A 27,757-nucleotide genomic window follows, 5' to 3' on the forward strand; every position below is an offset into this window, starting at 1 on the left:
TTACACGTGGCTGCACACCTGCAGTTAAGAGGCCTTATTGCAAAGAAAACAACAGAGCCAAGAAGCATGCTCTGTGTTTTTAAAGGAGCTTTAGCCACCTTACTCACCCTGCTGGGCTCCCCGTTAAACACACACATACATACACACACACACACACACACAATCGAGGGGTATATGTGAGAGGCCTGTTTATGACACTGAGAGAGTAAATCACTGTGTCTGATATCTTCATTTGAGACAGAGGGCTGATCACTGCTCGTCCTGCTTGTTCCACATTAACTCATTATCACACACGCTCACTCCATTAATTCTCTTGCTTTTATTAGCAGCAAGAGTGGATACACACGCACACACACATAAACACACAGTGGACCGATGACAAGCACTGCCTCTACCTCATCTGACAGCTAATGGCTTCATTAGGAGCAGCGTGTTAATTGGCTGACTTTGGGGAGACGCTCGTTAATGAGGATAAATAGATTCACACCTGAGCGGGGCGCTACCCAGCCACAGCAGCACTGTGGGAACTCTGGATGACGAGCGAATGTGGACTGCATATATGACTGCAGCACTTTATTATTGGAGTATAAGTCAACGTGACATAGCCCTGTCCCCCTCTTTCTCCCTTCCTCCACGCCTGAACACAGTTGTGTTTTCCTTTGCCAGGCAGACTTATTAGTGGAGTGGTTGATTAGCACCAGGAGGCCAAAACAAAGAGCAGTATGTCAAAACAATTAGCCCCACTGTTTACCTCTCAGCTCCCAGGCTGACTACTAAACGCACCTAATCCAGGACAGAGAGAGAGGGAGAGAAGAGGACATGGAGTCGGCTCAGACAGTTGCAGAAAAAGGACAACAGCTGGTCCATAGGCCAGTGTGTGTATATGTGTGTGTATGTCTGTGTGTGCATTGGTGGGAGCAGTCTTGGTGCCTCAATCCATCTGCTCTCCTGCCTAGATCTCCATCCTCTGCTGTCTGCTCATGACAGCTCTGACACACACACACCAACACACACACTTCTCTTTACACACCACTGGTTAGAGGAGCTCATATTCTCAGGGGAGCAGGGGGTTGGACAGACAAAATGGAAGCAGGCGAGACTGATCATTTACATAAGGGTAGGACACAGACCCACTGTGGGACACTGTGTGTTCAACAGCCATGTAAGTTCTCATGTACTGGACAGTGTTACCACCTAGTGGTGGCTAATACGCTTTGCATCTCATTTAGGTCTATTGATGGAGGACACAAAGGGAAATAAAGCTGCTTTGGAGGTGGCCATCATTTTAAAGGGTCTGTTCACGTGAACTACAAACATTTTTCACAACCCCTCCTATCGAACCATGAAAATACTTTGGGTTAAAGGGTCTGGTTTGTAGGATTTAATTGCATCTAGCGGTGAGGTTGCAGAACTGACACCTCTCCCACGTGCCAAGTGTATAGGAGAAATACAATGGTTGACGTGGATATGCAAAAACATCAAAAAGTAAACACCTCTATCTGGAGCCAGTGTTTGGATTGTCTTTTCTGGGCAACTGTAAAACAACATGTCGAACTCCATGGGAGAGGACCTGCTCTGTATGTAGACATAAACAGCTCATTCTAAGGTAACAAAAGCACAGCAGGTCTTGTGTTCAGGTGATTATAAACTAATGAAAACATAGTTATGAAAATTATATTCCATTTATGCCAATAGATGCCCCGTAATCCTACCAACACATTCTCACTCTGACCTCGTCACATATTCACGTTTGGTCATGGCACTTTCACATCCAGATACAACATTGAAGGTACTCTGGGTGCGTTGGTTGTTGACGTTCTGGGATGAAGCGTCAAGTTCTGCCTGTTACATGCACTGTCTTCTTTCAAAATACACTTAAGTTTTCACAGGAAACTGACGTTTTTGTTTTTTCCTCCAACAACCAGCGCACATGGTTAGGTTTAGGCAACAAAAACATGTGGTTAGGTTTAGGAAAAAGGAACCGGGTCTGGCTTAAGAGTCTTACGGGCTTCGAACAGCACTCTCCCAGGTGAAAGTTGGTGTTTGTTGGACCCATCCACCACCTCTCCCATCCCCCCTACTTGGACTTTCACCACCTTAACTTTCCCTGCCAAGCGTCCCTCTGACCCTGTGAAGTGCCATTAAACTAGTTAAAGGACAGCTTTTTTTGTCAGTGTCTGAAGCCACAAATAACTCCTCAAGCGCCAGATTTCGACGACTTTGGATTGTGACCGGGTTGGTCCTACACAGTGGACCTTTAAAGCTGCACTGATCAGTATTTTTGCATTATTAAGGGATCAAATGGCTACATGTAAAGTGTCATTCTTAGAGAATTATCACCAAACTCTGCAGTTCCCTTCAGCTATGCGAAGCATTTTAGCATCTTTAAGCTCATTATTGTGGTTTAATCGCCCCCCAACTTTAGTGTTTTGGTTCACTCTTAAGGCTCTCATCAACCTTGCTGTTGTATGTTGTATTTTTACGGCTGCAGTATGGGTGAAGAGCCCAAGACAAATTTCCGAATAAATAAAGCCAATCTTGATCTTGATCTTGGTTTTAAGCCTAAATTGTTTCCAGTGAAAACAGCTCTGATCAACTGACTGTATGCTACATGCCCAGCACCTAATGACTGACAAAACTAGCAACGAGCAGATGAACTTGTAATGATTACATATGACTTATTTTCATTTAAAGTAATCAGTTACTTTACAATATTGCTGTCTGTGTAGAGTAATACATTACTAATTATACTACTTTCACCAAAATAACAGCAGAAGTATGATGAAGCATTATAATACAGGAGATGGTAGTGTTATTTTAGAGCAGATAATCAAATCATAAAAAGCTCAAGTTTATTGCAGCTCATTACAAATCCAGTGGTGAATGATATTGTACAGCCTAATGGAGACTCTCCTCCGGAGCGCAGATCTGGGCACATTCATGCATCAATATGCAGTGGTTTCCATGTGGTATTAAAATCACCTGCCTGTATTCACAATAGTGTGATGACACTTGAAAACAATTAAATAGCTTACACCTTTTTACATAATGTAAACCCCAGGAAGTGCACCATGCTTTGAAGCCAATTTATTGTGGCCAAACAGTGTAATAACACTAACACATGATGCCCTGCAGCCCAAAGAGACTTCTCCTCACAGACTTATATGGCAGAAGAGACGTCTGTAAATCAGTGGATGAATTTTCTGAAATGTTACAACGATCCATTCAGTCTGATAACATTTGAAAAGTCTCGGAGAGCCACACAATGTAATCAATTTATCCCCATTCAAATCAGCAGAGCTCTAAACTGGAAGAAGCTGACTCGGCCAGCAGAAGTCTCTAGCGCGCTTGCTCTGTGGACTACATAGTGTGGAAGCAGTGTTGATCATCTGGTTACTTTTATACATGGCAGTTGAACTTTTTGGCTTCATGCCTTGCTAAGCAACGTTCATAGTAATGAATGAGGCCCCACCTCCAATGCTCTATCCAGTTCTCTTTATACATCCATGCTTGCACCACCACTGTGTGAATGGAAACACATCCGACATGCTAACACACATTTGATGGCATTATCCAGATGTGTCGATCACCAGCACCCTTCTATAATGTCACCCACAAAGGCACTACAAGACACAAAAACCTTTGAGGGATACTTTTTTTGGTGGCATACTGGTGGAGGTGGGGTGGATGAATGAAAAAAATTGGGTAATGACATGATACTTGATACAGTAAATGTAACAATATTACCCGAAATCCTATCAGTGACATGTTATGTTATTTACTGTTAAAAGTAATAAATTACTCTAACACATGAACCCCAACACTGGTAAACATAGCAGGACATTAAGCAGCTATGAGCCAGATATTTCCCTCAGGAGTTGGTGGAGACCAAAGTAAAGCTAAAAGGAGAGTGAATATTGGACTCACATTTGCCAGAGGGCTGGAAACAAGACTCCAAATAAATGCTAATGTTGCTCTGCATCTGCTGGATGTGTAAATAGGCAACTGTTTGCAAACACATATGACCTTTGTAGGGTGATAATATGTCAATGCTGTGTTTACATCTTCATCTGCTCCCCCTAAGTGGCCAAAAAAAATCAATGCTGCTTTATTTGCCAAAGTTTCAAGATATATCTTTGAGATTCCAGACACCACCTCAACAAAATAAGTGTGACAAAAATTATTGTAATACTTCTAACACTGAAAAAATGCATTATTGAAAGGTGAAGTCTAGATTATCCAGAGCAAGAGAACTGTCTCTGAAAAGCTACGTTACAACTGATAAGGAAAAACAATCAGTGCTGAAGTACCACAAACATTACTCAGCCCTTGTTTTACAAATAAGAAGTTAAATTCATATGCAATAAAACACAGCTTTCTTGTTCTGGTACGTTAGTTTATGATGGCTAATGTTAGTAAGCTAATTGACATTACTGTTTTAACTTACATTACTGAGTCAATTTGCTGACTTTTAAACTTAGCCTGAGTGTCAGACTGAAGCTCCCAGAACCTTCAGTCTGACATGGCTTCCATTGAAGGTGATTTACAAGGGGGAGGGAATTTGATTTTTTCCCTAACCAATCAGTAGAGATCAACGACTCACCCAGAATCTGACGTCATTAGTATCCATGCCTCGGGGGTGCCGAAAACAAGCGAGCATTGCCCGTTTAAAATGTCTCCGTAGTCGTGCACGCCCAGCTGCATTGCCGTTAAATCCAGTTTAGCAGCTTCCTTAATTTGGTCCTCCATTAACGCGAGTAGTGGCGAAATACCTCGATAGCATCGTCAATGTGGTCTGTAGGATCTGTAGCGGTCGCCATTGTTGCTATCCTTACCAGTTACCCACCGGCGCACAGCTTGACATCAGCGTGGCGCTGATTGGCTAATCGCTAGACCCCCGGCGTTCATTGGTCTGTCCAGCGTTTGGACAAGATAAATCGCAAATTCATTGAAGTATGCCAGACCAGAGATGCAAGCCTACTCAGCTGAGTGGGCGCGGTCTATGGTCTGGAACCAGGCTATTTTAAACTCCTATCTACTTGTGTTAGTTGAAACAAGTCACAGTTCAACATTTTAATGGTTTTAGCAGAGAATAATAAAAGAAGAAAACTCTTCGATTTTGACCAACTGGATCTGGATGAGCCATTTGAATTTGATGACCGCCCATATTTATTTGAACACGGAGTACATGGACGCAGAACTCATTGAAACTGAAGAGCTGACGAGGAGAGAGATGGAGCAGCAACAGGCAGAGGAACATGTCCGAATCCAGCTAAAGGTAAACACAGACGTTCATTTCTCCTTTCCGTTATGTTGTCGGATAATTATATTAACAATCCCAGCCTATCTGTGTGAATAAAATGCACTTTTAGTGGACGTATTTTGACGTTGTCTGAGTGCCCTATTATTTAATATAGTGCACGCTCACAGGCTGCCGGCAGGTCAGCCGAGCTTCGTACTGGAGAAATGTCAAACATTGAACATCCTATCAATCATTTAGACAAAAGTAGATCAGAAAACAGGGCCAAGGATGAAAAAAAACATTAGTTCCCCTTTAACATGGAGGTCTATGTGGATTGACTCTTTTCTGGAGCCAGCCTCAAGTGGCTATTTAAAGTAACTGCAGTTTCTGGCACTTGTGTGTTGGCTTAATTTTTTAGCTCCAGAGGATGCAGCTTGGAGTGCACTTATGTTTTTGACAGAACAAACCAGTTCAGATCACACTGGATGCATGTCAATAATGATCTTTAATGTCAATATATACAGAACTTGAAAGAAAAATAGAATCTTAAAAATCAAATGAAATAAATACAATATCATACAATTTCCACAATGTCTTTTTGAAGAGATATCCATGGAAATTCTTTTTTTTTCCTTTTTTTTTTTTAAATTCAGCCTCTCTGGTTCGACGGGGTGCGTCCCGTCCCCCCCAGAGAAATCCCTACAGCTCCCCCACATGCTCTTCATCTTCAACATCTTCATTATATATATTTATATATTTTTTGCAAACTAGAATTTCTTTCATCGTTACCACAATGTTTCACCTTTGAACTCCAGACATTATCTTTTGTCCATCTGCAGCTTATTTTTGATACATTGTTAGCATCACAAAGCAACATGAGTCAGACTGTGAATTTCAGGGGAAAAGAAACACAGGTTCTGTCCACACATGCATTTATGTAACAAAAGTGCTGGCGGATGATCTTGACCCTGAGGGACCTTTTAATCTGCCACAAGCAGAATCATATCTTTTTTTTTGGGGGGGGGAGGGGAGAAACAGTCTTGCAGTGTCCCTCAGTCAATATCATCCTGCCAACACTCTCACACATAAACCATTACTTCACTTTGAGGAAAAGAAGTTAAGACAGCAAAAAGCAAACGAGGGAAGAGGAGGGAGAACTGAGGAGGAGGAGGATGGCAGAGCGCAGATGAAGAGCAGTGGAAGGGGTGGGGGGGTGGGGCACAGTTTACCGAAGCAGCTTTGAATCAGCCAATCACAGTGAAGGAGAACATCAGCTGGTGCGTTTCTTCCCCAACGCGAGGAAGAGAGAATGAAAGGCGAGGAGGGTAAGTGCATATGAAAGCTGTGGAAATAAATACAAGTCTGTCTCCCCAGCAGTAACAGATATGTGAGTTTCCCCTCTTCCCCTTCAGCTGACTTCTTCACAATGCAACCTACTCCAGTGTGGGTGTGCATGTTTGCGTGCATATGTTGGGTGTTTCAAATAAATAGATTAAAAAGGGAGACAGTAGGTCTGACTGGCCAGGACTTCAGTCTGTGTTTGTGTGTGTGTGTGTGTATGTGCGCATGTTTGCGTACTAGAGTCCAACTGAGAGTGAGGTCAAAACAGGAGGGCAAGCGGTGTGTGAGTCACTACATGTCTGTTGAGGTGAGTTTCTTCATGCTGCGTCTCTGGGCTAGACTGGACGCTGCCACAGGCTCCAACACCGTCTGACTTGTCTTCTGGCTCAGTGCTGAATAGGTGGCAGCCATGGCTCCCTGGAAAACAACAAAAAGAAACACTTGGCTTTAAATGCACAGTTTGTAATTTCTGTCGCTAAGGGTCTCTCAATCAAAACAGTAACAAAAGACTCTGATGACGCTGTGAAGAAGCGTGGGATCATGGGAGCTCTCTTCATAGCAAGAGAATGGTTTCTATATCTATGTAAACAACCACCAGTGCAGATGAAAACCTAACTGACATGACTCAGGCAGAAATCATGTTCAATTGTTTAAGTTTTATCCACGTTGCGTTAAGTAATTTCATTCTAATAGCTGCAAGTTAACTTGCTGACTTACCATTAGCATTAGATGTGTCAGCTACCCATACGCTATAGGCTACAGCTACTGTAGCTAAAGCTATGTGGCAAATTCAATCATGGGGTAGCCCAGCGCTGTTATCCATGGTCAAAACGAGTCCAACAATAGCACAGACAAACTGAATGAGGCAGCGGTAGACCAGCAGCTCCCGTGTTCTGAAAGGTAAAATTACTAGGGATGTACTGATTTATCGGCCACTCATCGGTATTGGCTGGTATTCGCCTTGTTGACTACCATCAGCCTAAGGGCAAATAAGATGACATTCACTGATGGCAGTTGGTGATGTTTTTCCATAGTGTTGCATCAATCTTGCGCAGACTAAAAGGCAGGGTAACGGCAATAATGGACGTCGTCCAGGGGCTAGTAGAACCGATGGAATGAATGGACACAGTTGAAATTGGCAGGAAGAGAGCTAATTAACAGGTGGCCAGAACTAGCTGCTGTTGGTGGTTGCATTGAGTTACATTATAAACCACTCAATTATTTTAAAGGTTGTTTCATACACTGGTATGATTGAATTTGTGCTCATTCAAAGAGTGTAATGAAGGACTGAATGACTTTGAAAGAGTTCAGTTATGAGGTGTGTATCTGCTGGTGTGTTGTACGTTTGCATTCTTTCATAAGTCAGTTTGTGGTACTTAACATAGCCAAAAGACTGTGATGCTCATTTCACCACCACAACTCAGCTCATTTGAAAAAGTATTTTTTTCTCCACTTAATAAATTAGGCAGATCCATTCATTTTTCCATGTTTTTCAGATTCAGAGTGAGTTATGCTGACATCCAGTTTATTCAACTTTGCGCTGCACTACACTTGTTTGTTTATCTACTGCCACCCACTTATCCAGAGATGAATCAGACATGCGTCATCATCTGCAAATGTGCAGAATGGGAGCAGCACTAAAGCCGGGGCTTTAACAAGTGCAGGTACATCTTAGAAAGTGGAACAAATATTACATCATCAAAATTGCAAGCAAACACTGAGGGCCATGGTGCCGGCAGTCAAGGTCAAGAGACTGAGTTACAATGATATGTGTTCGTGCAATCACAACTTCCTCAGTTACACACATCAGTGTGTTTACAGCTGATAGAAAAGAGTCAAACTGGTGAAACAGTCTGAGAAAAGGTGCCTAACTGAGTTCAAGAAGAAGCTTGTTCAAACTAACACAGACGCCACAGGTACGCAAATAACACCTCAGGATGGCTGTGGCGTGCAGCAAGGCATCTCTACACAAACTATTGGTCAGACCTTGAATCATGTGTGCAAGATGAGAGGAACAAAAATAGATCAGTGACAGCAGTGGGACTCATGACTAAGAGCAGAATGATGAGTTTACAGTCAGCAACACCAAAATTCACACTGACGAGTGAAAAAATGAAGCACGGTCTCCATCGTGCTAGCACAAAAGGTATAATTTAATGCAATCAGCATTAATCTATTGAACCGTCCATCCTACCTGACGGTAATTGTACCGTCTGGTGGCAAGGTGTTAATGACGCTGGAAATCTATCAATAGAGCTTTGCTTGGATGTCTGAACTGAGTACTGTTGCTGACCAGGTGCGTTAATGGAAACTGGCTTACATCACAACACCCACGCCCCCTTTGGGTCAAAACAAGCGCTACTGGCACGGTGCCTAAAAGCTGCTGCTCCGTCTTTTGCCCATCAAACTAGGGCTGGGTGATATGAAGAAAATCAAACATCATGATATTTTTGACCAAATACTTAGATATCAAAGTTGCGACTATATTTTTAAGTTTGACTATTGGTGCTTTCACGAAATATTAACACAAATACATTTTTGACTGATGATCATAAGTAAAAGTTAAAGTTAAATAATACAACAGCTAAAACAGTGTGGTAAGTTCAGAAAATTACATCATTAACTGTAATGCAGCCTATAAAACAAGGAAAAGACAAAACTTACAGTATTACAATATCAAAAATCTAAAATGATATTTAGTCTCATATCGTGATATCAATAGAATATCAAAATATTGCCCAGCCCTGTGCCCGGCAATAAAACTAGAATTACTGCCTCGCAGTTGTATGCCTCCGTGAACCAGTCAAGTTGAATTTAAAGTTTACATCCAGGTCAACGAAAACATGGATGCTTCACACACATCTTTACCCCGGTAGCACAGAAGATCTATACAATCAGCACAGTTTCAAGGTGGGCACCCAAGATTAGTGTCAACAATTCAGTATCTGACCAAATGTTTCCTCTTCTGTTCCTGAGTTCTAATGGTGAGTAATGGCAAAGTTTTCTGCAGAACATCATAATGTCACAGTGAAGCTGACCTTTGATGTTTTGAATATAAAATGCCACCACTTGATCATTTTATTCTATTAGACATTTGTGTGAAATTTTGTCATAATTTGCGTATGAATTCTTGAGTTATGGCCAAAAACTGGTTTTGTGAGGTCACAGTGACCTTGATCTTTGGCCACCTTAATCTTATCAGTCCATTGTTGAGAACAAGTTAACGTTTGTGCCAAATTTCCTCAAGGTGTTCTTGGGATATCACATTCACAAGAATGATCAGACAAGGTCACAGTGACCTTGAACTCTGACTTGTGACCACCAAAATCCAAGTCCAAGAGTCCAAGTGGGCGTTTGTGCCAAGTTTTAAGAAATTCCCTCAAGGCATTCTTGAAATATCATGTTCATGAGAATGACAGATGTACAAATGTACAGACGTACGTATGGATGAATGGACAACCTGAAACCATAATACCTCTGGCCACAGCTATTTCTAGCATGGGGGCATAAACAGCCCCGTTATTATTCTCTGTACTTCCCCAAAAAGCAAAGGACAGTCAAAGAAGGGATCTGTAGCTTCAGATTATCCGCAGAGAGGACGAAAATGTTAAACTATGGGATCTGACCAGTCAGTTCGTCTAAGTCTGTGGCAAACGCTTCAATAACGGGTTAGTTAATATTGTTAAAATCAATAGTTATAATGTTAAAAGTCAAAGTAGTGAATGTTGAGGCTGCATTGAAATCATTTGTTTGTCCACTTTGATGGAGGCAGGCTGAAAGGACATTCACCAACTTCTGTTTCTTTAATCCTTTTCTTTGTAACAACACCAATGGTTGATCAGCAATGAAATAACATCTTTTTCCTGACAAGCAATAGGACTTTTGCTGATGATGGCTAAAACACATTCTTATTTTATGCTAATAAATTAGCCAAGACCTCGAAATTTGAATTTACCGCCAGACAAATTAGACGGCCAGGGGCATGACCAAGGGCAAAGTACCTGGATGTGCTGCTCTCATCTATCCCTTCATGGTTATACTATCCTTGGATAATGTGCATTGTCACAGCATATGCAATAAAATTGCTCCATAAACATGACACTGACCTTGTTTATGCAGTTGGTCTTCACAGTCATCAGACCTCAGAAAAGTGAGGTCGAACAGGTTGGTCATTGCACTACATGAACTTGTAGCGTGGGGTTAAGATCCTTTGCAAGATCTTGTCCAATCATTACCTTGAAATTAAGGTTTTTTTGGAGTTCTAGCACGACAACTGTAACAATTCTTAACCAAAGCAAGAAGTAAGGCAGAGATCTGCCCTGTCTTCTTATCTGTTGCATTACATGCACTGAGAAAGATCTATGATGGCATCATAGATGGAAGATTTTAGGGCTGAGAGTAAAAGGACTAAGACTGCCTGTTGTTAAAGTGCTGCAGAGAGAACTGAGACACAAAGTACAGCTCTCAATTTACTGCTGATCTTTGTTCAGACCTTCGCCCATGATCACAGGCTTTGGACTGTATCTGAAAGAACAGGATCACAGATAGACTCAGATTTCTTTGCAGGAGGGCTGGCCTCTCTCTGCATGTTTGGGTGAAGAGTTCAGCTATTTCAGTGCCTGTAAATACAACTGCTTAAGCGCTTATTAAGGATCCTGCTCAGACAACCTTTCTTTGTACAAGGTGATGGAGTAATACTCAGTTGTGAGTGCTTGGACATGGGGAGTTAATGGGAAGAAGGGTAACCAGGCCACTCTGTTGTGCTGTTTTTACTGTGACTTTTTGTGCCTTCACAAAAGGATCATTTTAAGGGTTCTCATGACTTAAAATGTGGAAACTTTACAGTTGCTTCCAGTTCATGATTTGTGTTGTACGCCATTTTGATGTAAATGTTGTGATCAGAAATGAATAACATTGCTAATTTTGTTACAATGTAATGTTCTGCTGTGTATCCTACTTAACATGCTGCACCCACCCAAACACCGTTGCAGACCAGGATCCCCCCTCATGGCAATGGCACTCTCTGATGGCAATGCCTGATTCTGATTCTGGTACCCATTAAAGTTCCTTTCTTTTTTTAATGTCAGTTTTGTTATCGACTCCCATTGTCCTATCCGTCATAATGTTCCTAAACTTGTTGTTGAAGTACCAAAAAATGATTCACCATTTTTGAAAAGTGAACATCCTTTTTTTGTTGTCAGTTGCCAGGCAACACCGCTATCACGACTTAAGCCACTTGAGTGCCAAACCTGTTGTGTGCTCGGCTTCACGTGTCAAAAATACGACCCGATGAGTTCAATTTCAAAGAAGCATCTGACCTGGATAAGTGTCAAGATGAGATAGAAGGATGGACGCATCTGCTCTGCTGGAGCTCACATTAGTAATAGATGAGACAAGAAGTGGATGAATCACCAAGGATCAGGTTCACTTTCATATGTCAAGAGGCACTGCAAAGGTATGACATCATGGAGGAGTTCAGAGCCTCTTCTGATTCGGAGAGATGATGTGGTTCCATGTTTAGAAACACTGAGTGGTATTACCCTTATTATTATAAGGCCAACACATGTTGCATCATGTATGTATCACCCCAACTCCCACGCACCTTAAGCCTTTAAATCCTACCAAATTGTAGCAAATAATGGAGGTCTTGTTTTTGATCCTGTGTCTTTAATTACGAGGATATGTACACTCACCTTGACGAGGTGTGGTGCATCATGGCGTGTGAGCTGGAAGTGCGGTAGCGTATCTCTGCAGGTGATCCAGGAATGCTTTAGAACCTGCTCTGCTGTGTATCGCTGGTGAGGGTCCACGTGGAGCATATGGGACAGCAGGTCCTGGAACATAAATTCAAGTGTGTTTTTTCATTGATAGATACACTCACAATGTGTCTCAACCATGATGAGACAAAAATGCTGTCACTGTTGTTCACTCATCTGTTTTACAACACAGCTCTGACTCATATTTTGTCACTACTTGCACAATCATAAAGCACAACAGATACATTTACGGGTCAAATCTAAACATTACAGCTAGGTTAAGTTTATGTGGCACCAAGTGTACAAAGTGCTTTACAGACATGAGAAGAGAGAAAAAAAAAGCATTAATATTAGACTTTGAAAATATGCTTTAAAGTCACAGTACCAATGAAAATCAGCTTCAAAGACACACCACCTGCGTGAAGCAACAAAGTGTCAGTGTGTGTACCTTTGAGGTGTCTGATACAGAATCCCAGTTGCCACCCGTCAAAGAGAACTTTCCAGATCCTATCCGGAGTAGAATCTCCTCTGGTGTGTCGTTTGGCCCATTAGCAAACGGCGTGTACCTGACGGGGGTTAAAAAGCAGATGTTAGGAGAGCACATGTGGCATTTCATTTAATAGATTCTATTGTATACTAGCCTCATAACTTGTCTGCCACTTTGTGGTGATTAAACACATCATGAATACAGCTATCTGAAACTGTCGCAAAATTTGCAACAAGGTAAGTATAGAAAACTGTCAAGCAAAGTACAAAGAGCACTGATGATCCTATTGTGAGGACAGTAATAAAAGTCCCTCCCACATTTACGCCAAATTATCCAACAGTTGTGAGTCTTACCCTGCCAGCATGGTATACAGTAGAACTCCAAGACTCCATATATCACAGGCTGCATCATAACCTTGCCGCATTAGTACCTGGACCCACACAAAGAAAAAACAAACCATTAGGGACTCATATTGACAATGGGAATTTAAAAAAAACATCTTGCTTTACATGCTACACTTTATTCTTTGTCCACTTTACATCCTCTCTCCTCTACTATATCTCTTTCTCCATATATAGAAAATTAAACCATGAGGTTTTCAAGTCTTATATGCCCTCCAACATTTGCTGTCTTTTGGTTCCATCATCTCACCTCTGGTGCCACAAAGTTAGCGGTGTAACAGGGGGTGAGGAGCAGGCCGTTGCCTCCTCGAAGCTGCTTAGCGAATCCAAAGTCACAGATCCTGATGGAGTCAGGATTTCCCGAGTCATCCATATATAGGATGTTACTGGGCTTCAGGTCTCGGTGTACCACCTGGTGAGGAGGAGAAGAAAAACATTACAGGAGAAGATATCAAATTGTCACCTGTGCTCATACATGTGCAGAAGTGTCTCCTCACCCCTTGGCAGTGGAGGTAGTCAACAGTCTTGGTGATGGTGTAGAGCACAGCACTGGCCTCTCTCTCGGAGAAAAACTTCTGCCTGAGGATCTTGTCCAGCAGCTCCCCTCCCTTCATCAGCTCCGTCACCAGGTACACATACCTGCCCTCATCATATACCTGACACACATGTAAGGAGACAACCTGTCAATATGAGGACAGACTTAAAACTTTACTAGTCACGAAATGCTCCGACACAAATGTCACTGACGTCTTTCAGAGTGATGATGTTGGGATGCTGTCCGTATCGCATCAGGATTTCAATCTCCTCAGAGGGGTCCCTCTTACTTTTGTCTATAATCTGAGACACACAAACACAGACATAAGCAGTCATTGTCAAATGACAGACCGTAGCAGATGAGTCAAATGTAAAAATCTCTACTGTGTAACAAAGAGCATTTAACAAACTGAGATAATCAGCAAAGCACTGCTTTAAATAAGTGTAAAGAAGGTGCTGCATTATGGCTACACTTGTTGAAGCTGTGCTGCCCTCTGCTGGCTTGTTGGCAACACTAACCACAATCGACATGCTCAATTTTCAGCAGTTTTATACACTGTGAGGTTATTTTTATGTAGCCACATCCTAGAGACACTAATATATTAAACTGTGAACTCACACTGCAGTCATCTAATTTAATCATTTAGTTCCCCCGGAGTTTAAAACCACTGCTTTTCAAAGATGATCAATCACAGCCTTCAAATTGACTAACAAATACAGTAGGAGTGGACTTCTGTTTCAATAAAAAAAAACTTACACAGGTAGGCTATAGGAGTTGACCTCTATGTAACTATTGATATTGATCATGACACAAAATGTATCAGTGGGCTGAAGGTTACAGAGGCAGGATTCCGCTCTCTGGAGGAGCAAAATAAATCTTGGGGATGTCCATGAAAGAAGTGCATGCCCATCCTTCATTAGCAACTGTGGACATGACTTTGAGAAAGCAGCTTAACCCCCAACTGCTCATGTGAGGCTGTTCAGTGGCCAACTAAACTGGGTAACTCTCAGGAGTAACTGTGTGTACACGTGTGAATGAAAAGCACGGATGGTGCTACTGAAAATGAGCACCGGTGCTTAGTGGATTAAAAGTAAAAAGGAAGAGAAAAACCATACTACCTTCACAGCATAGTCCATGGCAGAGACTCGGTGTACACAGCGTTTACAAATGGAGTAGGAGCCGACCCCTATGTCCTCCTGCAGCTCATAAAGATCGGAGAACTTGGTCGAGCCCCCGTGCATCTGGAGAGAACGAGATTTGAACTGTTTCATTACATCCTGAAATATTAACTGAATAAATTCAAAAGCAGCCTCAGCTTCTTTCCCACACATCTTCAAGCCTACACATTTGATGTGCCGACTCGTAAACCTGATGTCGTGTGCTCCCACCGCATTCATTTTAACACTTCTGTTCACAAATATGCCAGAGTGGAACTTTAGTAGTAATGTTATTACATATTCAGCACCAGCAGTCAAACTGTCAGTGCAGATTTACCACCACTGTAGTATTAGCTCCATATTCACACATCGCTTAATGGCAAAATGCTGTCAAATTAACAGTCATGGGCAGAAACGGAGCCATGCTGAACGTGTGAGTATCCATCTGTGTGAGTGTGTGAAGGTCTGCAGTGGAATACAACAACCATTAAATGATAACTGTTGTTGTTCTGTGGCTACATTTTGCAGTTCCTGCCATCATGTCAGTCACTTTTATCCTAATTTAATTTCCTTGTAAAGACGTCAACTTTTCTGTCAGAGTGAGTATTGTGAAATTGAAGAAAGGCAGCCAAGTTGACTCAAAGTAGTTGGTGTGTAAGCACCTCTAGAAAAGTATTCAACAGAGTTTTGTCATCTAAAATGCAGTGATAAATGTTCAGCAACAGTTACAGATGTGTTAACTGAAGTGTTAAATCAGCTGTGCTTTGACCAGCTTTTGTAAGTACGCTGCCGGCAAAATTAAATCTGTGTAAAGCTCCAAAGTCAAAGAGTAGACACTTCTAGTCAGTATTGTGCTGCAAAATGGCAGCTCCACTACTGGAGCTAAATGGAATAATTCTTTAACTTAAGTGCACAAACTGAGCTTCATAAAGAGTATCTGCATGACCTTCATGTTCATAAGTGGATATGCTAATAATTAACCTGCGTAGCTCGTGATAGAGGACATTTGCAAAAGTAGAGATAATGTGTGTTCACCTGTACTATAGGGAGTATGCTGAGCAGCGGGGAGCTCTTGTTCTCATCCATCGGGGTGGGAGCAACAAAACTGAAGCCTTTGAAGAGCTGGTGGGCGTTAGCACTGGGAGGGATACCTGGGGAGTCTAAACATACAAAAGATAATTCATAATATAGTCATATGAACATACAGACACCCACTAGATTTTGGAGTCATTTCTTGTAGTCAGCACTCAGTTGCAGTTTCCATGGCTGCAGGAGTGGCTGTTGTTTTTTAAGCTCAAAAGCATGTGAACGGAGCATGTGTGTGTGTGTAGGTGTAGATTTACCTTTAGGCGTTTTAGCGGTGAACTCTGGGTCAAAGCAGAACGTGTCATCTGGTTTACCTGCTGCGGGCTTGAATGGGGGCTGGAGCTCTCTCCTGTACAGCTTCTGCAGACGGCATACACCGTACAGAAAACACACATACATGTTAGAAACCGAACCCCACCACAGGCTGTTTGCAGTGTGTGAACATATGCGAGAGGGAAGCCAAGACCCCTCCCAGATTAACCCGCTCCCATCCCTCTACATCCCGGTCCAGCCAATAGCATCCTGCAGGCTCTTAAACACTCACGCAGGGCTATTAGTGCACACACAGTGAGAACTGGCCCTCTGCCCAGACACACACATACACACAAACATAGTTGGCGTGGCCAAGACTGATGGCCAGAACTCACCAAGCCAACCGTTTGTTAGGTGTGAATCCTCAACAGAAGCTGGAGAGTTACATGTGTGTGTGTGTGTCAGTGTGGGTGTGTGAGAAATGAGAGGGACGTGTGTGCTCACATTCCAGTCGATGGTGGAAAAGAAAGCGTGGCGTTTGATCTCCTCCACTCCGTCGGGTCCGGCCCCTAAAGACACAGATCACTCCGGTTCAGTTCACCTGGCACGTTCGTTTTTATTGTTTTCAGAGGATCAACACATTCACACATTTTTCTCTCAGTGGGTTTCCAGCATGTGATTTAAGTGGATGCCAAAATGTTAACAAGCTCAAGCAAAGCGAGTGGCGCAATGTGAGGATCAACACACCTCATTTTCTTTCATTGTAACAGGTTTGCGCTCACACATTCGGCTTCGATGCACCTTACCTAGTCTGTTAGCAGGGTTACGTTTAAACAGCATTCTCAGCAAACTCTGGGCTTCCAAACTTAGGAACTGCGGCATTCCCAACTTAGCTCTGGAGTGGGGAGAAGAGCAGAAAATGATAGCTGAATATGGACAAAAAGAAAAGCTACAGCTGATGAGTACTTACAAACTTATCTCACTTCTGTCACACTTTTAGTGTTGTACAAAATGACTCACTTGAGAATCATGTTCATGGTCTCATTGCGATCTTTCCCTTGGAACGGTAATGTCCCCGTTAGCATCTCAAACTGCAAACACACAATGAGAGAAACAGAATATAAATCAACATTATTTTTTTTGCCTAATGAGTTCATATAAACGTCAAAGCAAATACAAAAAAGAGACAGTTTCTGTACCATAAGTACTCCCAGAGACCACCAGTCCGCACTTTGTGTGTGTCCTCTCCTGTTGACCACCTCAGGGGCCATATACTCCACCGTACCACAGAAGGAATATGCCTTCTTATCAGCATCTACTGACTCTTTACTCAAGCCAAAGTCTGCACAACAGCAATGTAAAGCAAAATGGTAAGACAGTCGCAGCAAGTAATAACACCACACAGAGCTTTTATTCTTTTAGGTGATGGCATAAGAAACATAAAAATAGCTGCTGAGGAAAGTCAGCCTAAGGAGGTCATGAATCTATTCTTAGCAGACACATTTAATATGAAACAGTTTAATCACAGGCTATTAACTAGATCACACTATTCAATTACTCTTTTGTATTTTTACAGTAAAAAAAGTCAGTTATTACATGTGCATTATGTTTATTTAGCAGTAAGTCAAAAACATACCTGTTAACTTTATGTGTCCAGCTTCATCAAGTAAGATGCTGAAAGACAAGAACAGGTTTTCCATGGAGATGAGCTTCAAACAACAACACAACAATGACAGTACTTAAGTCATCTCATGCCTTTGGTGTCGACAACATTTTTGCAAATTTGTTCTTCATCCCACAGTGACAGTTTGTATTTTTTGAAGTGGGGTTGTATGAGGTACTCTTCCATAGCAAGTGTATTGCCTACAGTAGATGACTGTCAGCATACCCTGAATTAGGAGACGCAAGCTGGAGTACTGCCAATAAATCTAAGCTATGTCCTGTTGTGCATGGGGGCAGCAGCAAAATGTATTTTAGTCACCTAAAAAAAAATCAATATCAGTTCATGTGTACGCTATATTTATAATGTTTTCTCCACTTCACCTTGCTGCTGGCAGCTCTTTGCAACGGGTAGATGAAGCTGTTATCTGTGCTCTCATCAAAGCATCCAGACTTCATTGACAAAAACAGTAATTGTACCTTGTATAACACAGGAAAAACTGGTCTACCGCTGCCTCAATGACTTTGGTGAATCTGAACAACACGGCAGCAGTAGCACAGATGGATATAGCGGCTTAGCTCCCCAGCAAAAAGGCCTGTCTGACAGCATGGTAAAGCAGAAAAATATTCTAAATATAGTGCACATCTAAACCAATTTTGACTTTTTAGGTGGCTAAAATACTTCTTGCTGCTGCCCCTGACCACAGCAGTACATTGCTTAGCTTCTGTGGCAGTACTCCTGCCTGCTTCTCCAAAATATGGACAATGGATAAGCACCATACAACCCCACTTCAAAAAATCTGAACTATCCCTTTAAGTTCTGGACATATTTAATGGACTGCTATTCATGAGAAACAACAGATCACAGTTCTCCACTCAAAGCAACACTGGAAACATCCAGTCACAGATTCTGAAACTACTCAGGCTAAAGTCTGGACTTAAGTCAAGCGATGTTACATCCTGTTGGCTGGTACAGGTCTGTGTGATAACATCTGTTCAGTGTAGTTATGGGCTGCAATGACTAGTGGAACATAGATGAGGGGGTTGGCTGTATATGGGGGAGGCTGCCTGCCAACTACTGTAAAACACTATGACACATTCATCCTGAAGAGAACAGAATGATGCCACCACTTTGACTCCAATACTGAGGAGTAATTCTGGACATCGCTCCTTTTAAATGATGACAACCAAACGGTCTATGAATTGTAGTCAGCTGTTTGTCACATGATATTAAATGTCTATGTTCGGTGCATGCAATATATGGGCAAGATATAAATTCTGCATAATGCATAATGTTCTCTTTATGACATAAGGACAACAATGTTGCTGTTGTTTGAGAACTGAGTTCAAAAGCTCATCTTGGGCATTGTTTTTGAACCGTAAGATATTCATGGCGAATGACCCAGCAGAAAAATAATAATACAAACATTTTCAATTTTAAACGTTAATCACAGTCATGTCTGACAAATGTATGAACTTTCTAAAATAATAAGGAGTAGGTGTGGATGGCCAGAGCTGTACAGTTTATATGTATAGATCAATAATCATCAGTGGTACTTGTGTCTCTACAGTTGGAAGGAGTTCAGAGATGACGATGGGGTGTGAGTGTGAGGGGTCAAAGGTGAAGGTGAGGTCTAGGATTCATACTTCTCTGGCTTGAGATCTCTGTAAACTATGCCCAGGCTGTGCAGGTGGTCGAGGGCCAGGGCCAGCTCTGCAAGGTAGAATTTCACATCTTCCTCTGTAAACATAACCTGATAAGAACTGGACAAATTTACTCTCTGAACTAAGAAGAGGAGAGAAATTCAGCAGCAAAGAACAAAAAAAGACACAACTTCAATATTAAGCTTCAGTAACCACAAACAGAGAAAACAGAGTAGCATTATTGTCACAATATCAACATTTCAAATAAGTTACACGACTCAGCAAGCTGTTGATTTGACATTGCCAGCAGCTAACGCTTTGGTTCTGAGACACGCTTTCAACACAAGGTCTATCAAGAGAACAATCACACATTGTCTGAGTTCCCTGAAAGCATTTGAAAAGAGCTGATCCAAGCCTCTAACTGACAAGCAACCGATGATCTAAAAGCCAATAAAGATTCCAAGAAAAGCACACGCGTTTCCATGAGGAATTCAAGTCATAATTTGAATAAAAAGCAAACAGAAAAGAGGGGAGACAAATGACTTGGCAGGGCTTGTGCTCTTATAAAATAAATTAAACATTTTTGCATACTAAATTTGCACCTGTTCCATTTGTAGCTGTCAGCATCACAATTCCTTCGGGCTTTTAAGAAGAACATTGTGGCCGCATGTGTAGTTCAATTTAACAAACATGTTTAAAACATTAGCGATTCAAAAAAAGGGCTGTTTAATACTCGAATGATATGCACTTTTCTTTTCACGCAGAACACTTGCAAATAATCTTGAAGTATAATGAGACATAAAGCAACAGGACGTCAGCTTACCTCTTTGGATAAGCGAGTGAATACATCCCCTCCCCTGAGAAAGTCCAGTATTAAATACAGTTTCCCTTCTGTCTGAAAGGCTGGGAGACAAGGAAACAAGTCAATTACCTGCAAGCTAATCGCGTTTCTGACTTCAACAGAGACAGTCAGGGTGACACGAGTAAACACAATAATTCACTTAGCAACAGCTTGATGACATTACTGATGATGATACGGATAATGATGAACCTTTTGTTTTCCATCATTGTTTTTATGTGAATAACGGCAATGTAGTGTATAAAAACAGATCTAATAATAAATTTGACTATTTGGAACCATTTTCTGCTCAATAATTATGTCATAACCCTCAAAATATTCTGATAAATGATATTGCAAATTAGGGCTGGGACAATGTGCTTATCTCCAGATTCAATACTGTCACAACACTTGGGTATGAGTTATTATGTATTGCAATCTTTAAGTAGTGCTATTTAATGGTATGATTTATAAGGGATTTTTAACTACTCTTGTTAACACAAGACCATGGGAAAAAGTTGAATCATACATGTGTTGTGTATGGTCAGGAGCAACTTGTACAGCTCTGCTTAGTGTTTCTTTTACATCTGACTTAACCTCATAGGAGATTTAAAGGGATACTACACCCACAAAATGACCATTTATAAATCAATTGCTCACCACGTATTACATTGAAATTATGAAGAAAGCTTTGTTTGTCCCGCATGCCTCCACGTTGAACAGAGAATCCAAAAAAGGTGAACATTCTTGATGAATTGAAGTCATTGGGGGCCACTTGTAACAACAGTGAAACTATATCAAAGCATCTATTCACAAACTCCCACACACCTTGTGCAGTATAATCACTGTCTCATGTATCTAGTCTTACGCTCAGTACTTCCCAAATACATGCATTTTAGCTAAAACGTTACAACATAAAAACACTTTCACCTACAAGTAGCGTGCCCTGAGGTTGCACTTGCGTATGAGCTTGCTTCTCAGCCATGCATGAGACTGTTTGTACAGAAGTGATTTAAATCAGAATGCTAAAGCTTAAATGCATGTGTTTGGAAAGTACTGAGCATACGACTGGATAAATCTGCGTAGTAACGTGGCCCCTGTGTTCTTTAATTCATGAAGCATGTTTGCCTTTTTTGGATTCTCCATTCACTATGGAGGGATGCAGGAAAAACAAAGTTTTCTTCATGAATTCAAGGTAGCACCGGTGAGTGACTAATATACAAATGCTCATATTGCAGGCGAAGTCTTGTCTCTGAGAAAAACTTCCTTGATGATATAACATACCATCAGTCAAAGGTATAAACCATGTTTTGAAAATCTGTATTTTCTACCACACTCTATGGATGAAGGTCTTTGCAGATAAAATGAGCAATTGACTTTGTGATGCATTTTGCTTTCTCTGAACAGCTAGGTAGTTCATTCAATGTTCCCTCCAGGGTCAGTTGGCGAGCTGCAGGTCTTTTGGCTAATTCTACATTTAGCTCTGGATGGTATCAGGCAAGATGGGCACTCATGTTGGTCATATTACCACAATATGATACCTGCCTATGACAGAGTCTGCATGCAGCTTTAGCCATGTCAAGATCCGCTTTTCCTTGAATTGTGTGAAACCTTAAGTATTTCAATATTCTGGCTTTAAAATGTGAGGGTGCAGGTTGTGTCCCCGCGAATTTCTGACCATCTGGCATTTTCAGCTTTTTTGCTTCAGCTTTGTTCTTCTTGAACCAGATATGTCATGATATTACTCACAGATAACAACAATAAAAGCTGTAACTTCTCTCCACCTCAGAGCAGACTAAAATGAAGCTACTGAACTTAAATCATTCAGGCAGTGATTAAAAAAATTGCAATACTAAAAGAGAAACTTTGGTATTTTTGAACCTAAACTTGTGTTTAAGTGACTAACGGAGAAAATGTTTTTTGAAATCGGTCCAGTACTGAGAGAAAGAACAGTGCATCTGGCAGCAGTAAAACAGGCTGCAATGTGACCTCTAGGGCACATTGGCAGCATCAATGTACGTCCACTGAAAGTGCTTGTTTTTGCCACTGACAGGCTCAGATTTTTATGAGCAATGAAACATTATGGATCCCTACAGAGAAATTAAACATTTGTTCTTGGCTTTCGCTGATCCGGACTGTTTGTTATTGTGTGAAACCAAGTCTGACTCAAGAAGAAGTCTTGTTCTGAGATCTCATACATTTCCATATTGTTGAAATCAGATGAATATTCAGCTCTGACATTGAAATTATTTAAGATAACACGACGCAACATGTTCTAAGCTCCATCACAACAAACTCTTCCAAGCCCTCCTTTCTCCAACTCTCAATAACGTTTCCACTGTTGTTTTTCCAGTAACAAGTCACCTCTTGAAAGATTTCAGAACGACACTTCTTCTTGAGCGAGACTAGGCCACACACACTAACAAACAGACCAGCGAAAGGTAGGGAAAACATTTAATTTCTCTGTAGGGTCTTTTCCATAATGTTGTTAGATACTTTTAATAACAATCTGATCCTGTCAGTGGCAAAAACAACTTCTTTTAGTGGACATAATTGGACAGTGCGCACATGCTCCAAGTGGTTACACTGCTGCCTGTTTCGCCGCTGCCAGCTGCAGCGCTCTCTCTCAATACTTGACCAATTTCAAGAATTGTTGTTTGAATTAGTTACCCTGGAAATCCAGAGTTCTCGCGAGAGCACAATTTGAATTTGCTCAGCGAGTCACTCTTGCAATCAGTAATGATGCTCATTACCCATGCCCTTGGAGCCGAGCTGCACCAATCACATCAGTGTATCTGATATAGGTGGGCCAGAGGCGAGCTAAACAGATGACGACAGCGCTGCAACAACGAAGTCCAGAATCAGTCAGTAAACATTGCGAGATGGCTACAGATGAACACCAGTTGTTTGAAACGGCTTTGGCTGCTACAATGAACGAGTTAGACTTGGCTTTTTCTCTAAAAGAGGAACAGAAGACGGCACTTGAATCTTTCCTTTGCAAGAAGGATGTTTTTGCGGTTTTGCCGACCGGATACGGCAAGAGTCTAATCTACCAGTTAGCTCCGCTGGTAGCGCTCTGGATACATCACCCCGTGTATTGTTCTGATTGGTCGTAGTGTTAACCAATTGCGTGCAGTGATATTTTCAAATGCATGCTTGGTGCCACCCCTCAAGTTGGACCATTTGCATTACTCATAGCCAGACCCTAAGTCTTTCTAGATTTGGGTCTGGATTTCCAGGCTATGAATTAGTCGCTTAGACACAAAAACATGGGAAAATAGGGTCCAGATTGAAATGAAGTTTTCCTTTAATCGATTTTTTCCGACTACTAGTGTTTCTTTAATGCTTGCACACTACGTAAATAAGACTCTCTTACCGTAGTGCAATTTCACTATGAAGGGATGATTGACTTCCACTAAAATGTCTCTTTCCATCTTAGTGCGAACTCTGTCCCTGACTGTAGAGACAAAACAGGAAGGGACAGTGAGCGAGAGAGAAATTCAACACAGAGGACAGAACATACTGGGCGATTTGCGCTGCAGTATTTTGCAGATGGAAAACAAAGTTGCATTACCTTTCAAAGATGCCTTTTTTAGAACTTTCATTGCATATAACTGACCAGCATCTGGACCCACGATCTTCCTGACAAGAAATACCTGAGAGAGCAGGATAAATTTAGAAAGATAAAAACACGGCTAGACTGATGGAAACCTTTGATTTGTCTGCAGCATTTCCTCACCTTGCCGAAAGAGCCCTGGCCGAGGACTTTGAGCAGTTCAAACTGAGACGGATCAGCTTTCTCACAGCCCTCTTTCACATGGTGGGTGATAGGAATCTCTTTATATGTCCCTTCATCCTACACAAACAGAATCAGTATGAGACTGCCACACAAAACTACAGATCAGACATCCTACATACACGCACGTATGCCCAAAGACCTGAAGCCCATCATTACTTACACAGTGTGAGAAAGACTCTCCCTCCTCCATGGGCTCGTCCATGATCTCATGTCCATTGACCTGCAGCAAAACCAAATAATTTCATCAGAGTCTGCAACAGTAATCACTTTCACAAAGCTTGTTCATCCTTGTTTTCAGCCGAGCAGGACTATGAGTGCAGCTGCTGCACGCCCACATGTATGACGGAAGACTCAACAGATGAAATCAGTGAGTCACATGTAATAACAGTGCGCTTTCACTTTTCCAACTCGAGCTCTATTTGTTGTCAAACAGTATGGAGTCCATACTCTAAGCCTGTCCAGCTGTCCAGCTCTCATCCTGTCCCTATAAAGCCCCTCATTATTAGCATTCTAGCTTAATCCCCAGCCAGAGCAAAAACAACATGTCTGACTGGCTCTGAGAGTCTAATGTTTGCTGGGGCTGTAGTCAGCAGTCACCCTCTTGAGGACAAACTGGGGTCCTAGCCCTTTTAGGGATTCGGGCTGATGGAAGTGGCAAGATGCTTTTTATTTTTTTTCCAAGACCACAGATAGACATGCTTTGTTCTACTCACAGTTACATTTAGGAGCCTGATTCATGCCTCTCTTTTGTTGGTTCAAATAGCCATACACTGTGATATTGTCAGCAGAGGAATGTCAGATATTTCAGCATCCGCGAGTAAATCAGACAATAAACTGACCGCTGTAACATTAACCAGGTCTGCATATTTCAATTCTGTGCTGAAGCTCAGCCTGCATGATGTATTCAGTCCAGTGTGTTTGTGTGTTGAATTCCATCAAGCCTCTGAAGAGGGGGGATGAGTCATAGCGCTACGCAAACCCACTCAGTGGGTGGAGCCACCAACATACACTCACGTACATCCACAGAACAGAGGCCAACAAACCAATATTTTAACACTACAGAATAACATTAACAACATAAACATTCAGATCAGTCAAAATGTACACAAAGGAGCAAGATCTAACACGGGAAAAAAATGTCAAAATGTAAGCCTTGGTGCATCTCTGAAGTATAACATCCAGGCTAGCCAAAAGCCAGGGCAGTGCTTGTGTCATAATTCACACATACATTTTCACTCCCACCTTTGCTGTGGATCATCACGGCTTGTAACAGAGTGCAGCCTACACTTGCAGCACAACCAGGCGAGCCTTTTTCAGCCATTTGAAAAGAAGTCTGACAGCCATACATAATATCATCTCACAATCACTGATACCGCTGGCATGCAGCACTTTGATTACATATCATCTTCAAAGGTATACTGATACAAAGTGCATTAACACCTAATATTAACTCTTGTGCCGCTGTTATCTTGGCAGCTTTCAAATGTGCAGCAAACAGCAGATTAAGATGCTTATTTGTTGTATGAGTCAGAAAGACTTTTTCAAACACAGTAGTATTTGGGGCTTAACAATTAATGAATTATTCGATGTTACCATGCCACCTACATAAACTGAGCTCCTTCAACAGATTGCCAAAAAGAGTACAAATGCTGTGGCAGAAGTCTACCAAACTATCACAAGAGGGGAGTTAAGCTCAACAAAGAACGGCCTGGGTCAAAAGTGTATGTTGCAATAGCTTTCAGCTGGCTTTAAAACAGTCACAGCAGTCAGACAAACAGTTTTGGACTGTAGGTGTTAAAGACTGCAAAGAATGCCAGAGATGGAAAGGTTTAGGATGTCAGGTTGGCTTTGCTGCTCAGAAAAAAAGAGATCTCATTGTGGGGCCCTTGTGAAAGCAAACCTGTCCACAGATGTAACAACACAGCATTCAGGACAGTCTTTAAAAAGGTATCACTGGTTTCATTTAATAACTTAAGATGATAAATTAGCCCATAATTAATACAAGGGTTTATATTCCATTAAGAGATCCCTGATGTTATGAGCTGGTGGAAAGAGTATGTAGCGGTAATGTTTAATTACAACTTCACTCTGCTAATGCACTTAATATACCATCAGCTGGATAGATGAATAGTTTTATCACATTATGAGTTATTATTAAGTAGCTTACACACCAGGAGTTAAAGCCAATAACAGCATTACTAATTCACTTGTGCTGCTGACAAGCCAGCCCTCACTTGAGAAGACGTCCGAGCACATTTAACCCAGCTAGTGCTAAACTTTAAATAAATTAAACGTTGCTGAAATAGTCTTTGCTGCAGAAACATTAAAACACTTTACCAGCTCCTCGTTAACAAGACGGTGAAGGCTGAATAAAAACTTGTCCTCAAGTTTCAAGTCTGCAAGCTGTCAGCTAGCATGCTAACTACATGCTAATGCTACATGCGCTAAGCTAGCTATGAGGCAAACTCCTCTGGAGAAGTGTAAATAACAACAAAAGCTAAGAGGAGGTCATGTGTCATTGGGTTAAGAGTCCGTCCTCTGTGTGAAATAATAAGCGGTCGCGAAAGCCCGGGCGAGCAGCTATTAAAGTAACAAATCCGGACAGTGCAACAAAAATAAACATCTAAACCAGCTGTTAGCATTAGCTAGCGTGTTAGCATGCATCACGGTGCGCTGCAGGTCGTGACGCGAATTTAAGCTCTACCCAGGCTCGCAGGGCAAGCTAACTTAACGGGACAGCACAAGCCGAAAACAATGTTAAGCGAATTAATACGCAAGGCACGCATTTATCAACTCACCTCACTACTAACGCTGTTTACCTCCATCTTATGCCAGGATTCCTCTCTAAGTCTAAGGCATCCTAGTCTACCTAGACCCCCGCTCCACGTTGCATGTCTTCCCCTCTGTGGAAGTCCGGCTGTTCTGCTGTGATGATCAGATCCAAGCTGTGTGGCTGCGCACCGCTATCGGGATGGGATCGGGGGGTCGGTGCGGGGAACAGTTGATGCCGATGACTGGACCATACGCTCGCCGAGAGCACCGCTACCCTGCCATGGATGCGAATATGGCGGCTATCGTGGTACCTGATCGTCAGTGAATGAGAGTTTATTGACGTATTTATGACGCAATTCAGTTAAGGATTTCCCCCCGTCCAAACCAAAGCAACGGATCTCGAGATAGAGAGGAGGGAGAGAAGACGTGGTGGCGTGGGGGGGTCTTGATGCTGGATGACATGCTGCGTGTGACATCCATGCATCCGGGTGATGAACCATTTGCTGGCGACTGGAAACAAGTCACATGGAGTTTAATTTACGGGTTGACGCAGGATAAAATTAGGGAGCAAAACAGACACCTCTTCTGGCGAGGCGTAAATCTAAGCCTCTGATCTTAAAGAGGTGTAAGTTGAATGTTTTAAAGCCACTGTTTCATAAGCCCGTCCATCCCTGATCCAAGTGGAAATAAGAGGCTTAAAGCTCATCCACTTTCCCTCCAGCTTTGTCTCTCCCACTCACAGGCACTAAGTCTTTGTGTTGGGAGGTAATGTCATATACACTGTATGT

At 41.9% G+C, this 27,757-nt stretch overlaps 1 protein-coding gene across 1 annotated transcript; it reads right to left on the reverse strand.

The window, feature by feature from the left end:
* Nucleotides 1-5,728: 5,728 nt before the first annotated feature.
* rps6kal (ribosomal protein S6 kinase a, like) lies at nucleotides 5,729-27,380 on the reverse strand. The gene is made up of 22 exons (XM_033632749.2): nucleotides 26,996-27,380; nucleotides 24,358-24,417; nucleotides 24,138-24,254; nucleotides 23,973-24,054; nucleotides 23,775-23,855; nucleotides 20,384-20,463; nucleotides 19,564-19,670; nucleotides 17,894-17,931; nucleotides 17,457-17,599; nucleotides 17,278-17,348; nucleotides 17,064-17,152; nucleotides 16,762-16,826; nucleotides 16,263-16,365; nucleotides 15,955-16,079; nucleotides 14,881-15,003; nucleotides 13,975-14,064; nucleotides 13,725-13,883; nucleotides 13,478-13,639; nucleotides 13,180-13,256; nucleotides 12,788-12,905; nucleotides 12,277-12,417; nucleotides 5,729-7,000 (listed from the first exon to the last, which is right to left on the reverse strand). The coding sequence occupies exons 1-22, from the start codon at nucleotides 27,020-27,022 to the stop codon at nucleotides 6,875-6,877; spliced, it is 2,184 nt and encodes a 727-aa protein (XP_033488640.1). The 5' UTR covers nucleotides 27,023-27,380; the 3' UTR covers nucleotides 5,729-6,874.
* Nucleotides 27,381-27,757: the final 377 nt, after the last annotated feature.

Source organism: Epinephelus lanceolatus, chromosome 7 (assembly GCF_041903045.1).
Source record: "Epinephelus lanceolatus isolate andai-2023 chromosome 7, ASM4190304v1, whole genome shotgun sequence".
Lineage (NCBI taxonomy): Eukaryota > Metazoa > Chordata > Actinopteri > Perciformes > Serranidae > Epinephelus > Epinephelus lanceolatus.